Genomic DNA, 24,871 nt, shown 5'->3' on the forward strand with positions numbered 1-24,871 from the left:
AATACTTGCAAAGAAAAAGCACTTGAAGACAATTTAAACAAGGATTTGAATGACATAAAATTTAGAAAATGAGAATAAAAAAAACACTTAATATAAATTTCATAATATGCAAAAAATCAACAGAAATATAGAATATAAACCCATGCAAAGAATATAAAAGAAGAACAACAAAAAATACAACAAATGTAGTCAATTTGAGGCACAACTAGGAATAAAGATTACTAGATAATAATTTATCAATAATAAAACCAAAATATTGGTAAAAAAGAGGTAGATATACGAATGTAAAATATCATGAATTTTTAATTGCTTTAAAGGATGACTATAGATAATATGCATAGAAGAAATTCCAGAACAACTTTTATAATGGCAAATTTCACATATTTGAAAAAGACATCAAACTCAATTAATAAATGCAAAAATTCATTAAAGAATAAAAGACACAGTTGATTCAACCTAAGAGCAATAGATAAACAACCACTTTATGAATAGAGAAAATGTTGATATCAACTTTCATATCAATCCATTCATTTAATATAATAAATCTAAAAAGAAGTTAAAGGGTCTATGTTTTAAGTTTCTCAGTTATTTTAACAGTAAAAATAATCCCTAATCTTTCTTTAGGTTTAAGTTATTACTAACTTTGATCATGATTTTCTTTTTGCAAAATACAATACTCAAAAATATAAAAGCAACTCAGTAACAAAAAAATTATTTGACCTCTGGTACTTTGGCATCTGGAGCAATGTCTCTACTAAGTATTGATTTGATTTGCTAAACAATTAGTTTCAATAAGATTTGAGAATTTATTATGCATGAAACAAATTTTATACCAATAATTATAACAATTAGTACATTAATAGTTATAAATTTATTTTATTTAACAATGGTTGTGCTATCAAAAAACGATCCAAATTTCGACTAGAAGAAATCATTTTTGTTGCTAAAAGAGGAAGAAGTTGACCTGAGATATGTGAAAGATAATGAATACAGATGAACTATGGTAGGTCATAGATCTTCAGATTTTAAAATAGAGAATCTTCTTGCAAGCATGAGATTGATTTTTCGTGTGTCTTTGTTTGTCAATCAATTCTTCCCTTAACAATGACAACGATTTTTCCTTGCAGAAAAAAGATCATCATTGACAGTAGAAATCGTTAGTGAACTTAACAAATTGTTGAAAACAAAGGTTGACGATAAGAATTATTAGTATATTTATGTAAGATGTTAATGACAATATAATATCAAAAGAATTATTTATTTGTTAAATGATTTACTTTTGATAGGCCAGATTCGTCAAATCTATTAGAATGAGTAGTAATTACCTTTTTTTGTTATGTTGGTAAATTTTTTAGCTTTAAATAATTTTATTTTATCGTATGTATTTTGTTTGCAACAAACTTATTGCTATTAAAGAAGAAAGCATTATGAAAATAATAACAACTTGCATAAAAAAATATTTAAAGAGGGTAGTAAAAGAAAAAAAACAAAACAAACGAAAGAAGGAAAGCCAAAAATGAAAATAAACACATAGAAAATGTGTAAAATTTCAGGGCACTTTACAAATATGCTAATTGCTTGCGTTAACACTGAGTCATAAACAACTGCAGATGTTGCAGAAGATAACAATAGATTAATCTCATGTTCTTATAATCATAGATTGAGAACTTCGATAAGCTAAACAATCAAGGTCAAATTTCAAACTCATTTGAATTTATATTGTATATACATTTCCATATTTTGTATTTTAAGTATAGACATCTCTCTTTTGAAGATGTTAAAATTTAAAAAATTATGTTTAAGTACTTTTTTATACCTAAACCAGGCTTATGAAGCACATAAGTATGTTAGTTTTTTTTTTAAATTAATAAGTTTGATTTTAATTTCTGTATATATTTAATTAGGTTAGTTTTAGACTATATTAATTAATATTTTATTTAATTTTCAAATATTTGGGTGTTAGGGTTATATTCTATATTTTACATTTTAATAAAGTTTTGGTTTAGTTGTAAATACTTATGTAATCTTAGTTTCAATGAGTTTTTGGATGATAAATATTTAAATTTTTGAGTTAAAATGATGATTATAAAGCAAATATAAATCAAGACCAAAGCCATTATTAAATACCAATACTGCTACAAAGGAAAAATGAAACAAACGACACATATTATTAAATATCTTAGATTTGTTAAATCTTCTCTTTTTTTCTAAAGATGAAAAACAAGCGAGAATTGGTAGACACAAATGAAATTCACACAAAATGCCAATATGTGAAAAATAGCAGCAAACAATTGGTATAGTTTCAAAGACAAATCTATCAACCAACTATTGATATGTTGACAACTAACATAAGATGCAGATTGTAAATAGGCTATTAATCATTTTAGTTTTACAATTAAGCTAATTCTTTGTTATTTTTAAGCTTAGGCACAATTGATCTAAGTGTTCAATTGATCATGTTACCTTGGTGCAAAGAATAAAAGGCAATGTATTATACAATCGTGAATGAAATTCAATAGTTTGTTACTATTACCTGGTGAGCAAAAAGTCTACTATCAAGTTGTCCTTGTGTCAATGGATTGGTTTGGAGGATGCACTGCACTTTAAAGAAAGAATTACAATATTGCATATTAAAAGTGTTTGAATAAAATAAAAATCTAGACTTGCTAAACAGTCTATCATAAAAGGTATGAAGTATATGATGGGAATAATATTAGGTAAAAAAAATACCTAAAGAAAAAACAAATGCTAGGAGAAATATGTATGGAATTCAAAAATTAGGTAACTATACATACGTGTAAGTATTTGAGGTCATAAAATGATTTATCTTTTGGTTGGTGAAAAAAGATTCATCAAACAAAAGATACATTATTGTAATTTGCATGTCTGAAATTAAGATTGTTGGTGTGTAAGTGTTATTTGTGATTCTAGGAAAGATGAGCAATCATCATTTTCATTTACAATGTAAAGACAGATCAAAACTAAAATTCATCAAGTAAGAAAAATGTTGAAAAGGATAGAATCTCCAGTATAATAGAGTTTAACAATATCTAAAAAGATACAAAGTTGAGGAATTGGTGCAATTTGAGGTGGTACTTGAGTTGATAGAGGCCATTTATTTAAACCGATCAATAAATCAGTAAAAATCTTCATTATAAACATAAATTGAGTTGAGTGATTAAAAAGTGCAACAAATTGTTGGAAATATAAATAAAAAATGATCATACAACTGTTTGTTAAATCATAAGCATCCATGAAACAGAATAAAGGAAAAAGCTACTAAGAAAAGTATAGCAAAAGGTTTAGAGAAACCTTACGTAATCATCCTATAATTAGGGCAACACATAGTCACAGCAAAATTCATATATTATAGTATTTGTAAAGCATAACATAATTGATTGGCACAAAGAAGATTTTCAAAGTATTCACACATTCAAGTTAGATCATAAAAAAAAACTCACTTGTATATTTTATGTCATCAAATTTGTTCAGCCAAAAGTTACGAAGATATAGTGTTATATATTGTATTATTAAACTTAAAATTTAACTGAATATGTCTCAAAAGTTAAAAGAATAATGCAGGTCAATAGCTGGCAATAAGAGAATTGGATTAGGTATGAAATAATATATCTTTTGTTCCTAGTTTTGTATTTCTTGATGGGTGATTGTTCTTCCTAGTTGGTCATGATCAAATTGAATGAACACATCATCTTATAAGTAGGTAATATAGTTAAGCACCTAACCCGCAAATTTAACAGCTTTCTTAATAGAGGAAGCAAAAAGATATGAAAGAAAATTTAAGAAACAAATAAGAAAAAAATAAGAAAAAAAGATTGCCTTATCCCCAACAATTTAAAAAATTCTTACAATATTTCTTACAACTGAAGTAGCAAGCAAACCATAAACTCTGGTAAAAGAAAAAAAAAAGAGATATTAAGAAATTAATCAAAACAAACAATCATAAAATCAAAACAGAAAAATATGAATAGACATCATAGACATTACAAATCTGAATACCCAATGCTTGTGAGATGCCGAAATATAAAGTTAAATGCATTTATCACTAAATAAAAGTCACCATTCAAATACCCAACTACTCTTGTTAATCTATAGCTTATATATGGGATTTCATAAGATTGAATAAGTAAAACACCTAACAGACTTGTTTTGAAACTTTTTTTTTATTTAAAAAATTTTTTATGGGTAAGAAATGATGCATACTGCTATAGTCAATTTAATTAATGATAAAAACAGTTAAGTCTAATCTAATGCATTTATAATCAATAATTGATTTTAACATCATGTAACTAACATTGATACCTTACAACATATTTCATATACAGCACAGAGCAATTAATTTAATATAAAAATTCTGAGAAAATGACAAAACAATTAAACATAAAATAAATTAAAAATAATCATAACTAAATATGCTTTTAATTATCAAAAAATAGCCACAAAATTAACAAAAAGATATATTAAAGAAGTTTTTAAAAAACTGAATGAATGACTTAAGAAAATAGAAAATTGATTAAAGTTCAACAAATCAAAACAAAACTAATCAACAACAGTCGACAATACACTAGGTGTGGAGTTGAACCGTACATACCTCAAAAAATGATCAACTAAGGCTAAATCATGGATAAACAAAGGGTAACTCAACAATAAATACAACGCCCTTGCAAAGCAAAAAGAAATGACAAAAGAAATCAATAAGGGAAACCAAGTAGTACAGTTCTAAAACTCAAGAGTAGATATATAATCAGTAAATGCAAACTGAATCTAATGCTAAATACATGTATGGAAAGGAAACATAATGCATAATGCAATTAAAGAAACAATAGCAAACCCAAATATAAACAAAGCAAGCCCCCCAAACATGAACAATGCAAAGCACTCCTTGAAAATCCATGCATAGTAATAGCAAAACTGAGAGCTAAGAAAGAGAAACCAAAATAAAAAAGTAAATACAAAAAATTAAACAAACTCCTTAAGTAAACGAAGAAAAAAAATTAAACATGAACTCACCCAAAAAAATGAAGAAAAATCAACACTAAACAACAACAATGTGCAAAATCAAAATCTATAATATACCTTAAAAAAGCCAAATATAAAGAGAAAGCATGACTGAAACAAAAAATGAAACAAACTTTAGAATCAAAAAGATAAAAGCACAAATACTACGGTCAACACTAAGGAGCAAACGAAGAAAAAGAAAATAAACATGAACTCACGCAAAGAAATGGAGAAAAATCAAAACTAAACAACAACAATGTGCAAAATTGAAATAATAAGAAAGAGAAAAGAAAAGCAACAATCAAAAGAAAGAAAGAGAGAAACACCAAAGAGGAATAAAGAAGGTTCTAGACAACCAAACCAAGGGAAAATACCATAAAACCCTCGGCATAACAAAAAAATTCAAAAAAGCCTTTCAACTCCTCACGACTTCCCTTCTTTCCTAACCCAAGTCTTTTTTTTTTTATTTTGCATGCCACATGTCACTTAATTTTGTGGTCACTTGTCAATTGTTGAAAAGGCCTAAAAAGGCCTTTCAACTCCTCACTGACTTCCCTTCCTTCCTAACCCAAGTTTTTTTATTATTTTTACATGCCACATGTCACTTAGTTGGGTGGCCACTTGTCAATCGTTAGGAAGCCCTCCTAGGCTTTTTTTAACTTAGAGTTATAAATAGACAAATAAGTATAAATAATAAGAGACATGAATTATTCTTTGTAAAACTTCATTAACATTGATACTTGTCTTTGATAAGTTTTCACTATATCATTTCGTCTTTGATAAGTTTTCACCTTTTCATGGACTTAACAATGAGTAAAATTTTTTACAAACGACTTAAATATACAACAAAATATTGTAAGCAATAAAAATTTCAAACATCTTCAACTTCTACTCTATCGAGATTTTCCTCATGTGTTTGTTGTCTTTGATAAGGTTTCACTATATTCCTATCCCTAAACACGTGTCATAAGTACACTCTCACTGCAGACGAGTGGTGTGAAACTCCTTAAAACGTAATTTTCAAAACAATGAGTAAAATCTTTTGCAAACAGCTACAATACATGACGGGATATTGTAAATGATAGAACCACTTGCTATTCAATCTTTTATCTCTTCGATTCATAGAAAATAATTACTATATCCATATATAAGCATACTTAAGAATAATTATATGTAATGCACATGTATTACATATATGTATCTATGTATTAATAATTTAATTCCTATTTTTTATATTGAGTGGATTAAAAATAATCCAAAAATTTGCATGTTTGATGGGTAGTAAGTATATTTATCTTGATTTAAAGTTCAAATCTTTATTTTTTAAAATTGTTTTTGGTTGAACAAAAATTCCAAATTAAAAAATATAAATAATTAAAATATTGACATACAATTGAAACAAAAAGATTATAAAGGTGTAAATTGAAAATTTATAGATTGTTTGGCCCTTTATTTCTCATGTATTATTTCTTCATTCATTTGATTGGCAAATGCCACTCTAAAATCCCTGAAAAGCAAAGTTTAATTAAACCCAATCTTTAATAGTATTTGTTATTTCATGTTTGATGGAACAATCTCCAAAATATTAAAAACTAAATTATCCCTTATAACTTTGAAAAATTATAACACTATATTATATATATATATATATATATATATTCATTTTTACTTTGTCTTTCTCTCTCTTCTCACTCTTGCCTCCACTCATTATTATAGACAACAATGACGACAATGACAATAGTGACTCTAAGGTCGGATATAGTTAAAAAGTGTCAATCTAGTGCCCTCTAGCCAAATCTGATCAAAGAGTTGCTGGATATGAGATCTATAGCCTATTCTGGTCACTAGAATCATTGGATTTGGCGCTTCTTGATCATATTTTTATGACCAGATTTGGCATACCACAGCTAAGTCTAACAATAAGAAGCACCGATCTGGTGTCCTAGTGGCTAGATCCAAGCACATGATGAGCTAGATCGACGTTACATTATATCAACCACATCTCTACCCACACAAGAAGAATAAAAGAAAAAAAGAATTGAAAATAAAACAGTTTAAAATTTTAATTGTACATTAAAAAATTAATATTTTAATGATAATAATGTTGAAATTATAAATAAAATATTATTATTTTAAAATATTAATGTTTAAATTATTAATATTTTAAATTTTAAATGAAACTATAAATTAAAATAAAAAAGCAAATATAAAAAGATAAAAAAAGAAAAATTATACTAATATTTTAATAGTAAATTATTATTTTTTTGAAATTGAGAAAAAAGAATTCAAATCTTGCAGTAGAATAATAAATTATTAAATTATTAAAATTTTAAGATTTTAATGAAAAAATTAAATGATTAAAAAGAAAAAAATTCATTAATTTTTTCGTTTGACATAAATTTTACAAAACTATATAAAAGATATTTTTATTTTTAATAAAAATAAATTTTATTATAATAAAAGATAGTTTTATCATTTTATTATTTATTTTTTAATTATTCTAAAATTATTTTTACCAATTAAACTAAATAAATAGAACCACGAAATAACTATAAACCAAACGTGCCCTTAGGGCTTCAATAGACACACTCGGCCAAGTATAAAAGCAACCTTTTCCCCTAAACCTACACTTCCTCTTGCAAGCCAAAACCCTAGTTGTTAGCCGGCAGAAGCAGAGAGCTTCCAAAAACCTCCGCATCTTCCCCAAGCCATGGTCAGATCTTTATTTAATCTCTATTTCTGGATTTGGGTCTTCATCAAAACATAATCTTTTTCACAAATTTGATCTCTCTGATTGAAACTTTATTGTTTTGTAGACTTTCAAGCGTAGGAATGGTGGCCGCAACAAGCATGGCCGTGGCCATGTCAAGTTCATCCGCTGCTCTAACTGTGGCAAATGCTGCCCTAAGGTACTGTGCATCTGTTTTTCTTATCTGGGTCTTTATTTGTTTCTTATTTGTATTGGGTGAATTTCTTTTTTTATTCATTCGGTTTATCTATGTTTGGATTGAAAAAGGACAAGTCAATCAAGAGGTTTCTTGTGAGGAACATTGTGGAGCAAGCTGCTGTCAGGGATGTCCAGGAAGCCTGCGTCTATGACAGTAATTTTCATTTCATTACCAATTACTCTCTATTTCCGTGATTAAATGCATATATTTGGATCAATTGTTTAGTGATTGATTGGTTAATTTTGTGTAGTGTACACTCTGCCTAAGCTGTATGTGAAGATGCAATACTGCGTTTCCTGTGCCATCCACTCCCACGTTGTGAGGGTCCGATCCCGCACTGACAGGAGGAAGCGTGACCCACCCCAGCGCTTCATCAGACGCAGGGTAAATCTTTTTATGATCCATGATTTGATGCTTTTCACTGTGTTGCTAACTAGTATTTCATGGATCTATGTTGTGATGTGAGTTAAATGTGGTTCTTCTTGTTTCGCGGGGCTTGTTCATCAATTCTCTTTTATCCCATATGATTTATTATGATAAAAGTTTTATAAACATCTCATTTAAAGGGTATATTATCATTATCTTGAAGTGTAGGGTTGTTAATGGAATTTGAGCTTTCGAATTCCTTTGCAGATTTTCAGGCCACTTGTCACCATTAGAGTGGTTCTTTATTCACTATATTGTATAGAGTGATAGAAGGGTGTTATGCAATTCTTCAGGGACTCATGTCTGCCCCTTAAGCAGAAGTTTTAAGTGCTTGAGGGATGAAGTAGCCCCTCATAACTAATCTCCATCTGAATCACTTTGTCAATTGCCTTTTTTGGTGGCTTATTGATCATTATGGGATGGAAAATGTCTTGAATCTAATATAATTGATACGTGGGAGTCATTGATGAGACTGGAAGAATTTTGGCAAAATTTTGCTAATTGTGACCATCATTTAAATGATTCTCTGTACTATGTTATAGAGGATAGCAGTTCTTTAGGGACTTATGTGTGCCCCTTTTGCAGAAAATTTAAGTGCTTTAGGGATGAATAAGTCCCTCATACGAATATCCATCTAAAGCACTTTGTCAGTGGCCATTTCTTGGTGGCTTATTGATCATTATGGGGTGGGAAATGCCTTAAAACTAAAATAAATGATAGGTGTAAGTTGTCTAGAGGTAGACTAGAATCTTGCGACACCTTAAACTTAGTGACTCATGGTTTGCAGATTGTGACCAATGAGCATCATTAAAGTAGTGATTTGCATCTCTTAAGGGGCTGTACGTCTGCCCCTTAAGCAGAAATTTTAAGTGCTTTAGGGATGAATAAGTCCCTCATACGAATATCCATCTAAATCACTTTGTCAGTTGCCTTTTTGGTGGCGCACTGATCATTGTAAGATGGAAAATGGATTCTTATAGTGATACATTACTGGTATCTGTAAGTGTAGGGGATTCTTATGGAAAATGGTCCTTGTTTTAATGTTTCTTGAATATTTGCCTGCATTGAGAAACTTTATTAATTGTTTATGTAATTTAAATTTTCAGGATGACATGCCAAAGCCTGGTCAGCCTGGTCAAGCTCCTCGTGCCGGTGCTGGAAATCCCGCACGTCCTTAAGGCCTTCAAAGCTTCAGACGAGTTTCTATATTTTGTTATGCTCTAGAATGGCTGCTTGAATTTTGAGAACTTGGAGTTTGTGTAGGAAGGTTTTGATTGGTTCAAGTCTATTTGCATTTTTCTCTTTTTGTTACCATGGAAACTATGAGTTGTTGAGAATACTAGTTGGAATCTCATAATTTCTATTTAGTTACTTAACATCTCCAAAATAATTCTCACTTTCCATAAACATCACTAGCGATTTGAAAATGTCCACATTATTTTACATAAAAGCAGTTGTGTTTTTGTTGTGGAGTGATCTTGATTAGTCGAAAATCTCAGTATGTAATGTGTGATGTCTCTATGTATATCTATGTATAAATAGCATTTAAGACTAAATATCCTGGACCATTTACACGGCTTCATGAAGTTTGATTTTAGGTTATCTTGAGTTGCCAGCGATCTCTATGTTGTGCAGAAAGTTTTAAAGGGGACTGAAAAGTAGAGGATTCTGTTTTTCAAAACATTTGTGTCAGAATATCATAGGTTACCATTGTTTGAGTTCATACATTCGGAAGATGTTTCACTTGTGTTTTCAGCAGTAAATGATCATGCTTGGTGTGAAAAATCTGATTAGGTGTAAACATGCTGTCTAACCCATTCAAAACCAATCAAAGTTTGGCTTGAATTCGAATCTAAATCCAATTCATCCCTCTTTGAAATGATTACAACTCAGCTCAAACTTGATTGCTCTATCTTTTCCTATTGCATACTGCATTGCCCCCTCTAATAAAGCAAGATTGGCAAATTTTGATCCAAACTCAAACAAGCTAGAACAGCTCAAGCTTTCAAAGTTCTAGGCATTTGGAACCAAGTCTTTTCTTCTTGGAATGGGTATCCGTGATCGCACTTCTCAACTGCAGGCAAAGGAACTAGGTGTGGCTTCGAGTTCCAGGACTGTTATAGACGTATGATTAATGCCTCCAAAACTTGAAATTTTCAGCACCCATGTAATATCTTGGCAATCCTGATGCATCCTGCCATGGGACAGTCGGTCTTTATTGCATTGGAGGCAATGTGTGATCTACTTGCAGCATATCCCTCCTGCAACAAAAACACCCACTTGACTGTTGGTTTTGTGCAATGAGACAAACATTCTCAGATTCCTAGAATCATTTGGAATGCAGCAGTACCATAGCTTATAACTGTTAAATTCCAGTATTATGTTACCTGAAAAAAAACCACCTTTCAATCAACCAATGTAACAGCTTGGGAAGTATTCAATTAAGTAAACCAAATGGAAAACAGGGATCAATTCTGCTAAATACTTTTGCTAGTCATTCTTACCCTAAACCTAGCTATATTTTGAATTTTTCGTTTTCCTGCTAAGCATCCTCCCTGTCTTAAAGCAAGCATCATTTTAGGTCTCATTAGAATCTCAAGTCTCTAAGTGGCGTAGCACATTCTTTTCTGCCTAGTTGTTGTTCAAATTCTTGTGAATAGAGAACACAAGTAGAAGTAGAATACCTTGTGAAGGGAGTTCATGATAGTCCTTATGGAAGGAGTATTTGTTTGTGCACGACATGCCACCTGAGAAAGTATGAGAATCATTAACCAAAATGAAGCAATTCAAATATAAAGCTTATGTTTAGAGAGAGAAAACCATGCGAGGGACCTCATCCAACTTGATGTATCCAAATGGTAATCTGGGGTCACTTTCTTCCACCATCCGTTTCAGCAGTTTTTCTAGATCAGTTCCTGCACCATTGCCCACCCATCCCCACTGCTCAGCTAAATTTAACATTTCCATTATGTAAGCAGCACTATGAAGAGGTCCCGTCCACATAGGGCCAGACACAACAAGTGATGCAGCATCCTAGAAAAATTGACAGCAAATTTAGTATGCCACTCCAGTTGTAGAAAGCAGAAACAAGGTTTAAGGGGATACACGTCAAGCATTCTTTTACCATTGCTGAGAATAAGGATGCTTTCACAACTGGGAATGAAGAACTGAGAAAGGGAAGGAAAGCACAAAACCACAATATATATACTATGACATAAACATGTCATGAATTGAGGTTATACTTTTGAGTTACTGCATGGACATCTGATTCGGCCAAGTTCACTCCATGAGACTGCTTGGGAATTTCCACAGCGGTAACAATAGCAGATGAAACCATAATCCCTATCATTAATATGAAAACTGCAGATAAGAACCAAAAGAGGACTAAACAATACAGCTTTAACACAATTGTAATCATATATCACCTGTTGTCAGGTAGCTTCCCTCGATTCATTCGGAGCAAGACTCTAAAAACAGGTCCATGGTAGGAATAGTAAGAAAAAAGTGGGGTAACATGATAGCCCAGCACAGAAGCCTCCCTCACAGCACCTCCTATAAGGATTCTCAAACCAAGCTCATTGGCATATGGCATTGGACGAACATATGCTCCGTATGCTGCTAATGAACTATATTTGCACATAAAAAGCCATAATTATCCCACAAGAGACCAATAAATGAGAAAGGATTCAGTGTTACGAGAACTTGCAATGCCTAGCCTCGGATTCATGCTGGAGCACGTAAGGGTTTGAAGGAATATTATATATACTAGTTATATGGAACAACTCTCACAAGTGAATGAACATAATAGAATCGATAATTCGTTAGTCAGAGGGAAATGTTAACAAGTATCTACAACACTGGTTAAGATGCTAAAGCATTGGGAATTTAGTGAAAACAGAGCATTAACACATTAACTAGAACTAATAGGCAACTCCTAATGAAAACATTATAAAGAATAAAACGTATAATTCTACTGGCATACAGAACAATTAGGTTATCAATTAGTATTACCTTTTAGTCAGTAGCAGTTAGCATAAATGAGAGAATAGCAGCTACAATGCCATGGCAGACCAAAATTTCATGATAAGATCAATATAAATGAACTTTTTCTATTCAAAAATAGCAACCAAAATTGCAAGAGAAACACTCACTGAAAAGGGCGGTGACCCCCAGATGAATACCCATCAGTGGAAGTAACATAAACCAACCCATCAAGCTTCAAACTACTAAATGCAGCCCTTAGAAAGAAAGACGAATCACTCCCAAAAGAATCTATATCAATAAAATCAAAATAATCCCTTTGCAAATAACAATCCGTTAGAACCCGATTTGCTTCACAATGCGTAACCACCCATCTCTTCTTTTCCCCTTGAAACCTCTCAACTTGTGCCAAGTTCTCCAAAATAACCCTCCTGTGGCTCTCGTTTGCATCATTGGCTAAAACGAAGTCGGCTTTCGATTCGACGAGGTAGCGAAGGGATCGGATTCCGCAGCCGCACATTGCATCGAGGACTCTTAATTGGCCTTTGGACTGCTTGTAGAGTGCTGCTGAGAGGACACCGAGGTCCCGGCCTATGGCGCTTTCTTGGCGGAAAAAGGTCTCTCCGGTGTCAAAAAGGATACCCCTTTCGGTTACTTGATTGCATTTGCAGCGAATTAATGAGTTAAAGTTCAAGAATTTGGGTGAAGTTGAGGAATATTTGGGGTTTATCAAGGTTTTGTGGATAAAGGGAGAAGGGGATAGGGTTTTAGGATTGGTTGTTAACATGGCGGGAAATTGTTGGGCTTCAATGATTCTTAGCCGGGTTTTACTATTTACTTATATGTGGCACACGTGTACCTTTTTATATTCAGTCCCCCACTGTGATACTGCCACGTCAGCCTAGTGGGTCCCTCCGAGAATCTAGGGGACTGTTATCTAGTTAAAAAATTTCACCTTTGCTGGGGCATTTGTTTCTTTCATTTCCGGTTTTGGAAGGGTTAGGGTTTTGTTTGAAGAATTGGTCTCAGATTGTGACAAAGATGTTGTGCTTGTTGTTCTTGCCTGAGTCCAGTGGTGAAAATGGAGAAGTTGGGTTTAAGCAGTACAGAAAAGCAAAGCAGAAGAAAGAAAGAAGCAATTTGGAAACTTAGTTCAGGTAAAGCTTCTGACCCCAAAACCAATTTGGAAACTTATTGCTGTCAAATTTGTGACTTCATGATCAGAGTAGTATTTGTTAGGTGAAGATGCACTCTGGGTTTGATAGTTTATTATGAAAAAGAAGTAGAAGAAGAAGAAGAAGAAATCATGTTTTCTCATCAACTGAGGCAAAAACACAGTCCCATTGTTTTGGTTTTGATATGCTTTATAAATGGCTTTCTGTATATTAGTTTGATTCCAATGCAAAACTAAGTGACATTGCTCATATAATTAGTTCCCCCAATCCTCATTGCTAACATGCACAAGTTAAAAATAACCCCAGAAGCACGTTGGTGTCCCCACCCCCCTCTTTTGTTTCTTTCACCATTTAGTCATGATTGGTTAGATTTAATACATTGTTCTGGTTAAGATGTAAGATTTCACGTATAGCACATTGAAGTGGTATTAGGATAGATTTAGTACATTTCCATGTTTGGTGCACTAGAATGAACAAAGCCTTGCATGTTCATGGGTTGATTAGATGACAAAAAGGTCAAGATTACACAAATGGGTTGTTGAATTCCATTGCCGGCAGAAAAAGTAGGATTTTGGGATGGTCTTTATTAGGTTTAAGTGAGTTCTCAGGCTCCAAGTGTGGGGATAATTTATGATTTGATGTTTCCTTATATTGTGAGAGTGGGGATGTTTCCTGGGTTCTAACCAGATTGAGGAAAAAAAAAAACTTTTGTAATATTATGGGTTCACGAATATTACCTAAGGATAAAAGCAAGGCTGCAGCTTCTTCAATGGCTGGTTATGCTGTGTGCTAAATAGGTTGGATTTTCAGAGTTCTGTTTGTAAATAAGGCTAAAATTATTACGTTGTTGAATTGGTTTGTACTTTTGTAACTCAAGATGGATCTGAAATGACCCTTTTTCTTTTCTATTTGGAAAATTAATTTTGGTTGAAAGAAAAAGGGCTATGGCAAGCCTAATGATCTTTATAAATGCTTATTAGATTATGTGAAATTTTCTCTTTGTAGTTAACCCATTTGAGTAGCCTGCTTTCTTGATGCTAATATTGGCAAGTGGAAATGCTGCGTATCTAGTATAGTTTGATTTGTTTCTTTGTTTCTGGTAGCTATAGTTTCACTATCCCACTGAGCTAGATTAGATAGTTAACATCTTTGCAACATAGCTCCTATTGGACGCATTTGGTTAGACCATAGCATCTGAACAACGTAGTTCTCTTTGGTTGCTTCGCGTGGTATTATGACCGTATTTCACTTATAAGCAATAGACCCAAGTGTACACCCTTGAATGAAGAGGAATATTGAAATTTAGCAGACAGAATAAGTAAATAACTTGAGTATCCATTGGTAGAAATTGTTAAAAAACATTGATTAGTGCTGAATTGTAGTATAGAATAAAAGAAGTAAATAAATATATAACATTCTGCTATTAGTAGGAGTGTTTTCCGAAGAGAATATTCTCCATTCAAACCCAATACTTAAAACACACACAAACACAGAGGTGGATGACCTATGTTGGAAGGGCAATACAAAACTTTATTTGACACTTGTGTTCAGTTCATTTGAGCAGCCATAGAGCCTGGAAATGATTTGGACTTTCCCAAAGAGTTCAATCTATTTCATATTAGTTGATATTGAAATTTTCACAAATAAGACAAGTAGTGTTTGTATTAGGCAAGTAAATCAGCAGTGAATCTAAAGGAAATCATTGCATTTTAATATAAATAAGGAAAGCTGAGCTGATATTTGGTAATGAAGAGGGTATTACCTTTAGAGTTACCTATATGCTTTGACTTAATTATAATAAAATTAGGGGGCCAAAATGAAAAATAGCCAGGAATGCATTAACTGTATCATTAATATTGGCTTTGCTTCGTTTCCATATGGAAAGCTGCTGACTTATTCTTATAAGCTTTCAACATTTTGACCAATACTCTGTTTTGGCTCATTAATGAAGAAAAATTCATTTTTGTTAAGAGAGAGTGAGCAATTTGGAAGAAATGATATGGTGGTGAAACTTGATTAAGATCCTTCCATTGGATACAAGGGTCCTCTGAACTGCAAGTTGTATTTACCTTTTAATTCCTCCCCTAATTTCCATTACTTTTTCTGTTTGCTTATATATATTTTACTTTCTTTAGCCCTTTCTACTAAATCATCTTTTGGAGCTTCCTTCAATGGGGAGAAAATTTTTTTTTCCACTTGCTTCCATTTTTGACGAGTCTTGCCCCTACTTTTCTTTTTTTAATTATTTTGAAAGACCTAATTTTCTTTGATATTTATAAATGCCTATTTCTCGGATTATTATTTATAGACCAGGGGTGGAGTTTTTAAACTCTATAACTAAATTAGATGATTGTCATATGTCCATTTAATAATTAGGTAATTTATTAATTTTCATAAATTGATCCTAATGGGACACATGCCAACGGTTCTTACCAAATTAAAAACTCCACCATTGGTGTATAGGATAATTTTCCTTAGTTCTCCCCCATGTCCTTTTCTACACAGAATCCGAATATTTTCATTTTGCCAAACTAGTCCTAACATTCCGCTTAAAATTGCTTTTCAGCCACAACTTTGGTTTATATAACATTTCTGCTTCCCGGAGGCTTTGAGAAGATAAACACATTTCAGGGCTTCACTACATGTTTCTTTGCACTTATGTTTAAAATACCTCTGTGGCAGTTTTACTCTTCATCTTTGTACCATCTTTGCACATTCTGCTACTTAGTCTATACTTCCGAATTCTACTTATCATTTATACATAAATATGTCTTTCTACCGTCCTCGAGTTCTTAGGCTTTCCTGAATATCTATGTCTTTTAAGTCCTTTCATTGTCTCTGCCGTCTACCCCCAACTCCAAAATGCCATTACGTTTTCTTTCTTTCTTTTTCTTTAATTCTTCTAATTTCTCATTGCAAAAGATTTCTTGACTTTTGAACTTGTTGACGGAGAATTAAATTGATGAAATTTATCCTTTAAATCCTTTAATTGTCTCTGCCGTCTACCCCCAACTTCAAAATGACATTACATTTTCATTTTTTTTATTCTTCTTTCCAGTTTCTAATTGCAAAGGATTTCTAGACATTTAAACTTGTTGACAGAGCATTGAATTGTTGAATGTTCCTAGGTTCTTTCGCAGAATGGAAGAGTTTCAAGAGAGTCTTTCACCTTCAACCTCTTTGTCCTTGTCCTCTACTTCCTCTTCACCTATCCTGCACCCATCATCACCTTCCTCTTTATCTTTCTCCTCCTGTTCTATTTCTTCATCTCAATCACATCCATTGTCAATTGATGCTGAACTCTGGCTGATGGCTGAGCAGAGAATCCAGGAGATACTATGTATCATTCAACCTGCTTTGGTTTCAGAGGAAAGGCGGAAAAGTATTATTGGTTACTTTCAGAGGCTAATCAAAGGTTACTATGGCATTGAGGTAACCCTCCCCCCAAAAAAGAGAATTTAATTCTTAGATATTTTGAGCATGTGAAGTGAAATGGTCTTATCTCTCTCTCTCTCTCTCTCTCTCTCTCTCTCTTATTCTAACTTTTCCCCTATAAAATTAAGACTGGTTTTAGGAATTGTTAGTTCTTGCTTTATTGACTGTATGGATCTGCCTCCACAGCAAGTATGATTAAGACTAAATATGCGAACTTTACATCCTGGAAAATTTAATTCCAAATTTTTCCATCTTGCAGCATAATAAACTAGTTCATGAAATTGGTATTTCCACAGAAGATTACTCTTCATCAGTACTACAAAAACTGTCTGTTGGCTTTAATGCTTTGTGCATTTGTTTAAGTTGACAGATAATTGGAAGCCTTTATTATCTATGTTTTGTTGTTGGTATATACTGTATTACCAGTAATAGTTAGCATGGCTAAAGTTACCTATGTCTCTGAAGCCTATTTATGAGTAAATTTTGTGGGGTTCCTTTTACACAGTGAGCACATATGTTTGTTGATTAGTGAGCATGTATATATTTGTAATTTACTCGATTCTTTAGAAGGCAGAAGGCGTCCAATAAATATTTCTTGTCTCATGCTGTTCTTGCCTGACAAGCAACGAGAAAATGAAACCCAAAATGACTCTTGAATTGTTATACCTAGTATTTTATGATGTTTTAGAGACATTAAAAATTAAGACTGATTTTATCTGAGTCTTTTGAATTAGATTTGACTGGCTTTTTAGAGCATTTCACCATGGATGTTTTATTATCTGCCAGTGACAATCAGTCATAGCTAGATGATTGCTTCTGTTTTGATGAATAATGTCTTATTAAGAGAAAGGTAGCTTACATAGCTTTGGATTTATGTGATGAACCCCAAACAGTGTTAGGGTACTGAGGGATTTGGTAATGAACCATCTAGTAATCTTGTATAGTTGCAATTAGTTTGATGACAGGCATCAAAGTTTTAAAAGAAAATATTAGTGTCATAAAACAGTTTTATGTTAGATCTAGGTATCTAGCTCATTATTTCCTGAAACTTTAACAAAAAATTTGGTCAGTTCTGGAATCTGGAACCTGATAGGCACCCCTTTTAATATCACTGGCTTGTGCAGAAGTAAAACTTAAATTACAAATATACACAGATCTACAAGCTTTTGTTATATCAACCCTGTCAAAGGTGTAGGCACACTAAAGGCACCAGGACTTTGGTTTGCTTGAGATGCAAGGAAAAAACCGCTGGCCCAAGTGAAGCAAGATGCCGATTTCTATGAATATTTAATAAGATATGGCAAAAAGAAAGGAAGATTTTTAACTAATATAACTTACAGGCTTTAAAGCAGTTTACTGTACACACTTGGGATTAGCTTAAGTGGTTAGGGTAGGGTGGGGTACGGGTAGGGATCTTAGTTTCAAGTCATAGTCCTCCTTCTTGTACCCCCCCCCCATCCCCACCCCAAAAAAAAAAAAAAGGTTGACTGCATTTTGTTGGCAAATTACTGTACAGAGATCAATCACTACTAAAAGCCAGTGTCAAACTCTACCTCTAAGTTCCTTACATCCATCATCTACAAGAAGTTACAAGTGGACAATAGTAGCCATCTCTTATTCCTGAAACATACACCTGTCTTTTTTTTGTCCATTGACAATATAACTCATATTAATATAAAAATCTGGAAAAAACATAAGGAAACTTAGCAGAAGTGCTCTTTTTTCTGCCCCTTGCCTTTTAAGCTACACGCCTTAGTAAAGGCACCTCACATGTTGGGGTGCGAGGCCCTTCTGCTAGATTGAGCTATGCCTTAGTGCCTAGGCACGTGTTTTGACTACACTGCAGTTTATTACTAATCTTTAAAGAACTTTACAGCACTTTGAAAAAAACTTCATTGGAGAGGATCAAGCACCAAATTGTTTGTTATAATGCAGTTCTTTTTACATTCCCATGAACTTTGTTTCAGGTGTTGCCATTTGGCTCAGTGCCATTAAAAACCTTCCTTCCTGATGGAGATATTGATTTGACCGCTCTTAGTCATCGGAAGGCGGAGCAAAAAGAGTTGGCAAGAGATATCTGCAGTATCTTACAAAATGACCGGCAGGACTCTGAGTTCCTAGTACAGGATGTCCAATATATTTCTGCACAGGTTTAGTTCTTTTCTTGCTGAGCTTTTTTCTATGTTTTGCAAGTAACACATTAGAATTCATTAAAAGTTATAGTTAACTAGCTCTTTGTTACATTTCATCTTTTATCAAAATTGGCACTCATTGTTTTCTTGGCTGTCCATGGGGATTTAGTTGCCACTATTATGAGTGATTTATGTTGCTTCAATCTTCCAAATTGAAAAGTGTATAACTTTGCATTCATCTGCATTTCCTTTTATACTTTTTGGCATTTTTACCTCTCATATTGATGTTGGATGCTAGCAATGCATCCAAAGAGACGTTTTATTACAAAAATAATCATCTCAAATGAGGAATTGCAATATTCATTTCCTTTCAACCCAAACATCCTTCTTTTACATACTTTTCAGCCTGATAGCGAGGAACCATTGTCTGGTGCAATGTGTATGTCCTGTGCCAACAAGTATGGAAGCTTCAGTCCATATATTCTGAATGGTGGTACAGTAACCAGGTCATCCTCCACAACACTGTATATGGGTAGGTCCATAGTTGGCAGACATCCTTTTTTGTCACTCTCAGATTTTATGAGAAAATGAACCATGATCTATGTAATATTGCCCTTTATAGATTCACATGCAAACATACCAGACACTCGTTGACAAGATACCAGCCCATGCACATCTAACACTCGGTTGATTCTCAGAATAGTGTTTTCCACCGTATGTACCTATAGCTTGCAGAAGCTTGATATCCATTCATGTGTATGAATTGGATTATGGCAGCTGCTGTCCAGTACATAGAGAAAGCTGCTTAACCTTGTGCTAACTAAAGTAGTTTTCTTAGAAAGAAATTTTGTAGAAACAAAAGAAAGCTAGGGTTGTGTAGTACATCTGATTTGTTTGTTCCTTAAACTTTGCTTTTATGGGAGTTAGTGTGGAAACTGCATGCTAATTCTTTTAGTTGTAAACATCTCCATCGGACAACTATTGGTCATTGCCACTGTTAAGTATTCACAGAAAACCCAATAGCAATTGTCAGAGATGTAGAACTTGAATATAATACCCCAAAAAACCCCTTTAAGTGATGTAATGGCACCACTTAGCACTTTCCTTCATCTGTAAGCGAATACTAACAATTGAAATAGACGGGCCTACCATGTGGATAACGAATATGGCAAACAGATAACAAATTAGAAGCAAATGGGGTAACAGACAACTAGTCTCTTAATTTTATTAAATATCTAACCTAAAACCAATTGGTTATAGGTGGAGATATCAAACTGAATATGATGTCACAACCCCAAACTTGACTGATCTGGGATAACAGCCATATTTCAGCAGACACTTGACACCACCTTCTGCGTACTGGTGGTATTAGTTGGATAGAAATTGTTTCTGGTAAATTTATCTTTGTTGTTGGTCCTGTGCACTATCATATATATGGGAACAAAGCCCAAAATTATCTGGTGCTCATTGCTGCTATTTGGGAGGCAGGTTAAGATAGTGAAATGCACTGTGAATAATATACCAGTGGACATCTCTTTCAATCAAACAGCGGGCCTGTCTGCACTATGCTTTCTGGAGAAGGTATCATCTTATCCTATCCAAAGTTAAGATGCTTTGAGACGGTTTTCAAAACATGTATGACTTGGACACTTGCACCTGTTAAATGAATTTGGACCTCTGTTTTTAACACATCCCAAACTTCTTAGACTGAGATAGTCAAAATACATATAATTGACTTGAATATAAAGACAAGAAGCCAAAAATATAATACTAAATGGTAGATTGTTTTTCTTAGCATTAATACTAAGTAGAAAAGTTAGATGATGTTCATTGGGTACTTAGCTTTTGATAATTCTTGTTTTCTGTATGACTACCAATTAGCAGAAGGGGACTTAGCTTTTGCTTTTCCTTATATTTGTTCCTTTCAACATCTTTTTTAGGTCTTTACTGGATATAGGAGAAATTCATGTTTCTTTAACAAAATTATATTTGTTTGTTTGTTTTCAGCTCCTTTTATTTCATTTCAGATTGCTTAGTTCAGCTTTCAGGCATGCTTTGCATTTAGTTCCGAATCACCGATTTACCTTTTCCCCTTACCATTTCTTGAAATTCTTTGCCTTCACTTCTGCCTTGAGAAAACCCTCTCTCTCCCCATGCATTATTTCCTTTAGCAATACTGGGGTGACAATTTTAATGCATATATGACTTCTTTGGAACTGTTTGTTTTCAGGTTGACCAATTTGTTGCGAAAGATCATCTTTTCAAATGCAGTATTATCCTGATCAAGGCCTGGTGCTATTATGAGAGCCGAATTCTTGGTGCACATCATGGCTTGATTTCTACATATGCATTAGAAACATTGATCTTGTATATCATCAATATCTTTCATTCATCATTATGTGGTCCACTTGCGGTGAGTAATCTTCAGTTTAGTAGTTCCCTTTTCATCTGCAGAAACATTGATAATGGGACTTTCCGTATTCTGTTTGCAGGTGCTTTATAAGTTTTTGGACTACTATAGCACATTTGATTGGGAAAATTACTGTGTCAGTATAAATGGTCCAGTTCCCTTGTCTTCTCCTTCAGCAGTTGTGGGTGAGTAGTTCATTATTCTCAGTTCATTTCATCTAAAGTTTCACTTATTTACTTGTGATCCAACATTTCTGTATTCTTTGCAGCTGAGTCTCCAGAAAATGATGGGGACGAACCTTTGCTTAGTCAGGACTTTTTGAGGCATTGCAGAGAAATGTTTTCTGTTCCAATGCAATCTCTTGAGATTGGGGCCCATGCTTTTCCCATCAAGCATCTCAACATTGTGGATCCTTTAAATGAGAACAACAACCTAGGGCGAAGTGTAGGCAAAGGTATTTTGACTTCTTTTATACAGTGAACTGGTTCTTCGATTGTTGTTCTGAATTTTGAGCCTTGAGTATGTCATTTCTCTAAATTTTTGGATAAGTTTTAAGAAACTGAAAATTTTTCTTCCCATTTTATTGAAAATTTCGATCAGTACTTGAGAGAGAGAGGGAGGTCATACCACATGCCAAGAGATGATCTACTAAAAAAAATATAGCATTCTTTATGATAGCTAAATATCATGATTAGAGGTTTCTTGATCTAATAATTATACTGTAATATCTGAACTGAAACGCCAAGTTTAACTGATGGATGTTATTAAAAGAATTTAAAGGATGCTCATGACGTCTCTTAATTTAAACACCAAGTTCACAAAAATAATATGCAAATGATCATCAGCCTGTGTCTTCCCCTCCAGGTAATTTCTATCGAATAAGATCTGCTCTTTCCTTTGGGGCCCAAAGGCTTAGGGAAATCCTCATGCTACCAGGTGAAAATATGGGTAGGGGACTCGAAAATTTCTTTATTAATACTTTGGGTCGGAATGGAAGAGGACAGAGGCCAGATGTACAAATTCCTGTACCTGCCTTTGGCACTGGCAGATCTGAAGAGTCTGATCTGAGTGGAGACTACGATGGTTACTATAATGGTCTAATATACAGTCACAGGTATCATAATAATGACTTGCCTGCTACTGCCCAGCCAAGTTCTGTATCATCATCTTCTCAGACACAAAAGAAGAGCACATGGGAAGCCCTACGCCAGTTTGTGAGGTGCAAGCGAAACATTTTTTACTGGAAGGGCACAAATGTGATTATTCCAAGTCTGTCATTCTCTCATCCTTGTGCTCCACAGTTACCAGCTGCTGCATTTGGTATTGACAAGATGGCAAAGTCAAGAGGAACAGGCACTTACATCCCTGACATGGTATATCAGTTTAATGAGAGATCTACTTGTTTAACTATCAAATTAATGACTTAAACTGAAACTAAGATGATTGAGCATTTTTTGCTAAAATGATAATGTTTTGTTCATGCAGACCCATCAGTCTTACAGAGATATGCAATCATGGGTAAGTACAAGAAATCCCAAGTCTGCTACTAAGATGGTTGAGCATTTTTTGCTAAAATGATAATGTTTTATTCATGCAGACCAATCAGTCTTACAGAGATGTGAAATCATGGGTAAGTACAAGAAATCCCAAGTCTGCTACTAAGATGGCTGAGTGTTGTTTGCTAAAATGATATTGTTTTATTCATGCAGACCCATCAGTCTTACAGAGATATGCAATCATGGGTAAGTACAAGAAGTCCCAAGTCTGCTACTAAGATCGTTGAGCATTTTTTGCTAAAATGATAATGTTTTATTCACGCAGACCCATCAGTCTTACAGAGATGCGCAATCATGGGTAAGTAAAAGAAGTCTCAAGTCTGCTACTAAGATCATTGAGCATTTTTTGCTAAAATGATAATGTTTTATACATGCAGACCCATCAGTCTCACAGAGATACACAATCATGGGTAAGTACAAGAAATCCCAAGTCTGCTACTCCTGGTCTGTTGCAGAACTCGCCAAAAGAAACCAATGCCAATGAAAATTCCCTGGATGAAAATTCCCTGGAGACAGACCACAGTGGAAACGGTGGCTCTCTTGATTTTGATTTTACACCAGAAGAATTCCCGCTTCTTCCAGGCACTGAAAGGACCATGACAACCCATCAATCTAGTCAGCCTGCAGTGAAGTGTCCACAGGCTGAGAATTGCTCTGGATCCTTACCAGGTATTAAATTTGGTAATTTTGAGTGTTCAACCCCAATGGGAATGCATTCACCACTACCTGAGCAGACAGACTCCAGGGTACGCATGCCTACAACTGAAAAGCAGAAGCAAAAAGAACTATGCGAGTTTAATGAAGGAAGGTAAAGCATGGCATATTCTGTGAAGATTTTTGAGAAGCTCTGAGGCACTCTCTAATTTTCATTTTTCACCTTTCTAACTGGGTGCTGCAGGTTTCTTGTAAAACCTCTCCAATTGGAAGATAATGATGACTTCCCTCCTTTATTATCCATGTGAACAATTTCCAGAGAGGCTGCAAGTCGCCTGAAGGAACAATCATCATTTCCAAGCTTACATGCTATACTGTGAGATTGCCCTGTCTGCAGTACCAGATATCATAGACACAGTTAGCTTTTCTTTTTCTCTATCCTGCATGCAAACTATAGGGATATGGCAATTGATGATAAGACTTTGATTGATCTTTCACAATCTCTTAGGGTGATTCTTATCAAACAGTTAAATAACGCTTTCCCTTTTTTCATCTACAATATAAAGTTTGATTAGCAGTTTGGCTGGGTGCATGATACTGCTTAACAGGAGCTTTGGTAAGAAGCTAACAAATCGCAGACATGGAGCTCAGCTTGGGCTGGCTCGTAACTGTCCTGTGCTGATAATCACACACTGCGTATACAACACAAACACATGCATAATGAACTCCCGTGCATGAGCAAAGACACACTCAAGCCTATGGGATCATGGGCACGATAAGACATACGTGCACACATACATACATACATACATACACACATGGTTATATGTTCCCTCACATATCGAACTCTCCCTTTCGTTTGTCACGTTGAGCGTTTTAAAAATGTAAATACAGTGTTAATTTCACCTCATACAAGTTGTTTATAAGCATGAACGCTAAATGATATCAGTGAAGGGTGTTGAGGAAAGAAATGCAGGGTAGTTGACAAGAAGGAGAACATTAAGAAAGAATGTCACACAGAGCTTTGCAAAAATAGATAAAGTGTTTCAATGTCACATTGAGAAAAGGAATTTAAAAAATATTGATAAATGTAGATATTATATATCCCAATAATCAATTTTAACGGTCCGTATGCTTT

At 33.8% G+C, this 24,871-nt stretch overlaps 3 protein-coding genes and 3 non-coding genes across 7 annotated transcripts; 5 read left to right on the top strand and 1 right to left on the bottom strand.

Moving 5' to 3' along the window:
• The first annotated feature begins 7,589 nt into the window (after positions 1-7,589).
• On the top strand, positions 7,590-9,780 carry LOC18587489 (Ribosomal protein S26e family protein). The gene is made up of 5 exons (XM_007011281.3): positions 7,590-7,729; positions 7,833-7,925; positions 8,033-8,117; positions 8,215-8,348; positions 9,497-9,780. Exons 1-5 carry the CDS (start codon positions 7,727-7,729, stop codon positions 9,566-9,568), a joined length of 387 nt encoding a protein of 128 aa, XP_007011343.1. The 5' UTR covers positions 7,590-7,726; the 3' UTR covers positions 9,569-9,780.
• On the top strand, positions 8,718-8,820 carry LOC148760598 (small nucleolar RNA snoR99). The gene has a single exon (XR_016023267.1). It is a non-coding gene; the product is annotated as a small nucleolar RNA snoR99 (small nucleolar RNA).
• Positions 8,985-9,087, top strand: LOC148760599 (small nucleolar RNA snoR99). The gene has a single exon (XR_016023268.1). It is a non-coding gene; the product is annotated as a small nucleolar RNA snoR99 (small nucleolar RNA).
• LOC148760600 (small nucleolar RNA snoR99) lies at positions 9,260-9,360 on the top strand. The gene has a single exon (XR_016023266.1). It is a non-coding gene; the product is annotated as a small nucleolar RNA snoR99 (small nucleolar RNA).
• A 297-nt stretch (positions 9,781-10,077) lies between the features above and the next one.
• On the bottom strand, positions 10,078-13,249 carry LOC18587490 (N2,N2-dimethylguanosine tRNA methyltransferase). 2 transcript variants are annotated; one of them, XM_018129301.2, is made up of 7 exons: positions 12,542-13,249; positions 11,816-12,016; positions 11,633-11,732; positions 11,223-11,423; positions 11,075-11,137; positions 10,741-10,777; positions 10,078-10,651 (listed from the first exon to the last, which is right to left on the bottom strand). In XM_018129301.2, the coding sequence occupies exons 1-6, from the start codon at positions 13,156-13,158 to the stop codon at positions 10,769-10,771; spliced, it is 1,191 nt and encodes a 396-aa protein (XP_017984790.2). In that variant the 5' UTR covers positions 13,159-13,249; the 3' UTR covers positions 10,078-10,651; positions 10,741-10,768. The 2 variants fall into 2 exon arrangements, with proteins under 2 accessions (XP_017984790.2, XP_017984789.2); XM_018129300.2 differs by lacking the exon at positions 10,741-10,777 and having other exon boundaries at positions 12,542-13,230.
• Positions 13,243-24,310, top strand: LOC18587491 (PAP/OAS1 substrate-binding domain superfamily). Its single transcript, XM_007011286.3, has 14 exons — positions 13,243-13,528; positions 16,675-16,978; positions 18,949-19,131; positions 20,602-20,694; positions 21,344-21,526; positions 21,606-21,708; positions 21,792-21,977; positions 22,388-22,896; positions 23,009-23,041; positions 23,121-23,153; positions 23,233-23,265; positions 23,345-23,377; positions 23,457-23,887; positions 23,978-24,310. Exons 2-14 carry the CDS (start codon positions 16,688-16,690, stop codon positions 24,039-24,041), a joined length of 2,175 nt encoding a protein of 724 aa, XP_007011348.3. The 5' UTR covers positions 13,243-13,528; positions 16,675-16,687; the 3' UTR covers positions 24,042-24,310.
• The last annotated feature ends 561 nt before the right edge of the window (positions 24,311-24,871 follow it).

This window comes from Theobroma cacao, chromosome 10 (genome assembly GCF_053813885.1).
Source record: "Theobroma cacao isolate CCN51 chromosome 10, ASM5381388v1, whole genome shotgun sequence".
Taxonomy (NCBI): Eukaryota; Viridiplantae; Streptophyta; class Magnoliopsida; order Malvales; family Malvaceae; genus Theobroma; species Theobroma cacao.

Bases quoted from the DNA above. Each gene is read 5' to 3' on its own strand.
- LOC18587490 (XM_018129300.2), bottom strand. From the start codon at position 13,158: ATGTTAACAACCAATCCTAAAACCCTATCCCCTTCTCCCTTTATCCAC. The intron at 12,017-12,541 runs GTGAGTGTTTCT...GTGCAAATATAG, and splicing joins GGGGGTCACCGCCCTTTTCA to TTCATTAGCAGCATACGGAG. The intron at 10,652-11,074 runs GTATTCTACTTC...TTTTTGTTGCAG, and splicing joins TCATGAACTCCCTTCACAAG to GAGGGATATGCTGCAAGTAG.
- LOC18587489 (XM_007011281.3), top strand. The intron at 8,118-8,214 runs GTAATTTTCATT...AATTTTGTGTAG, and splicing joins GGAAGCCTGCGTCTATGACA to TGTACACTCTGCCTAAGCTG. The intron at 8,349-9,496 runs GTAAATCTTTTT...TTAAATTTTCAG, and splicing joins AGCGCTTCATCAGACGCAGG to GATGACATGCCAAAGCCTGG.
- LOC18587491 (XM_007011286.3), top strand. From the start codon at position 16,688: ATGGAAGAGTTTCAAGAGAGTCTTTCACCTTCAACCTCTTTGTCCTTG. The intron at 23,154-23,232 runs GTAAGTACAAGA...TTATTCATGCAG, and splicing joins ACAGAGATGTGAAATCATGG to ACCCATCAGTCTTACAGAGA. The intron at 23,888-23,977 runs GTAAAGCATGGC...TGGGTGCTGCAG, and splicing joins TGCGAGTTTAATGAAGGAAG to GTTTCTTGTAAAACCTCTCC.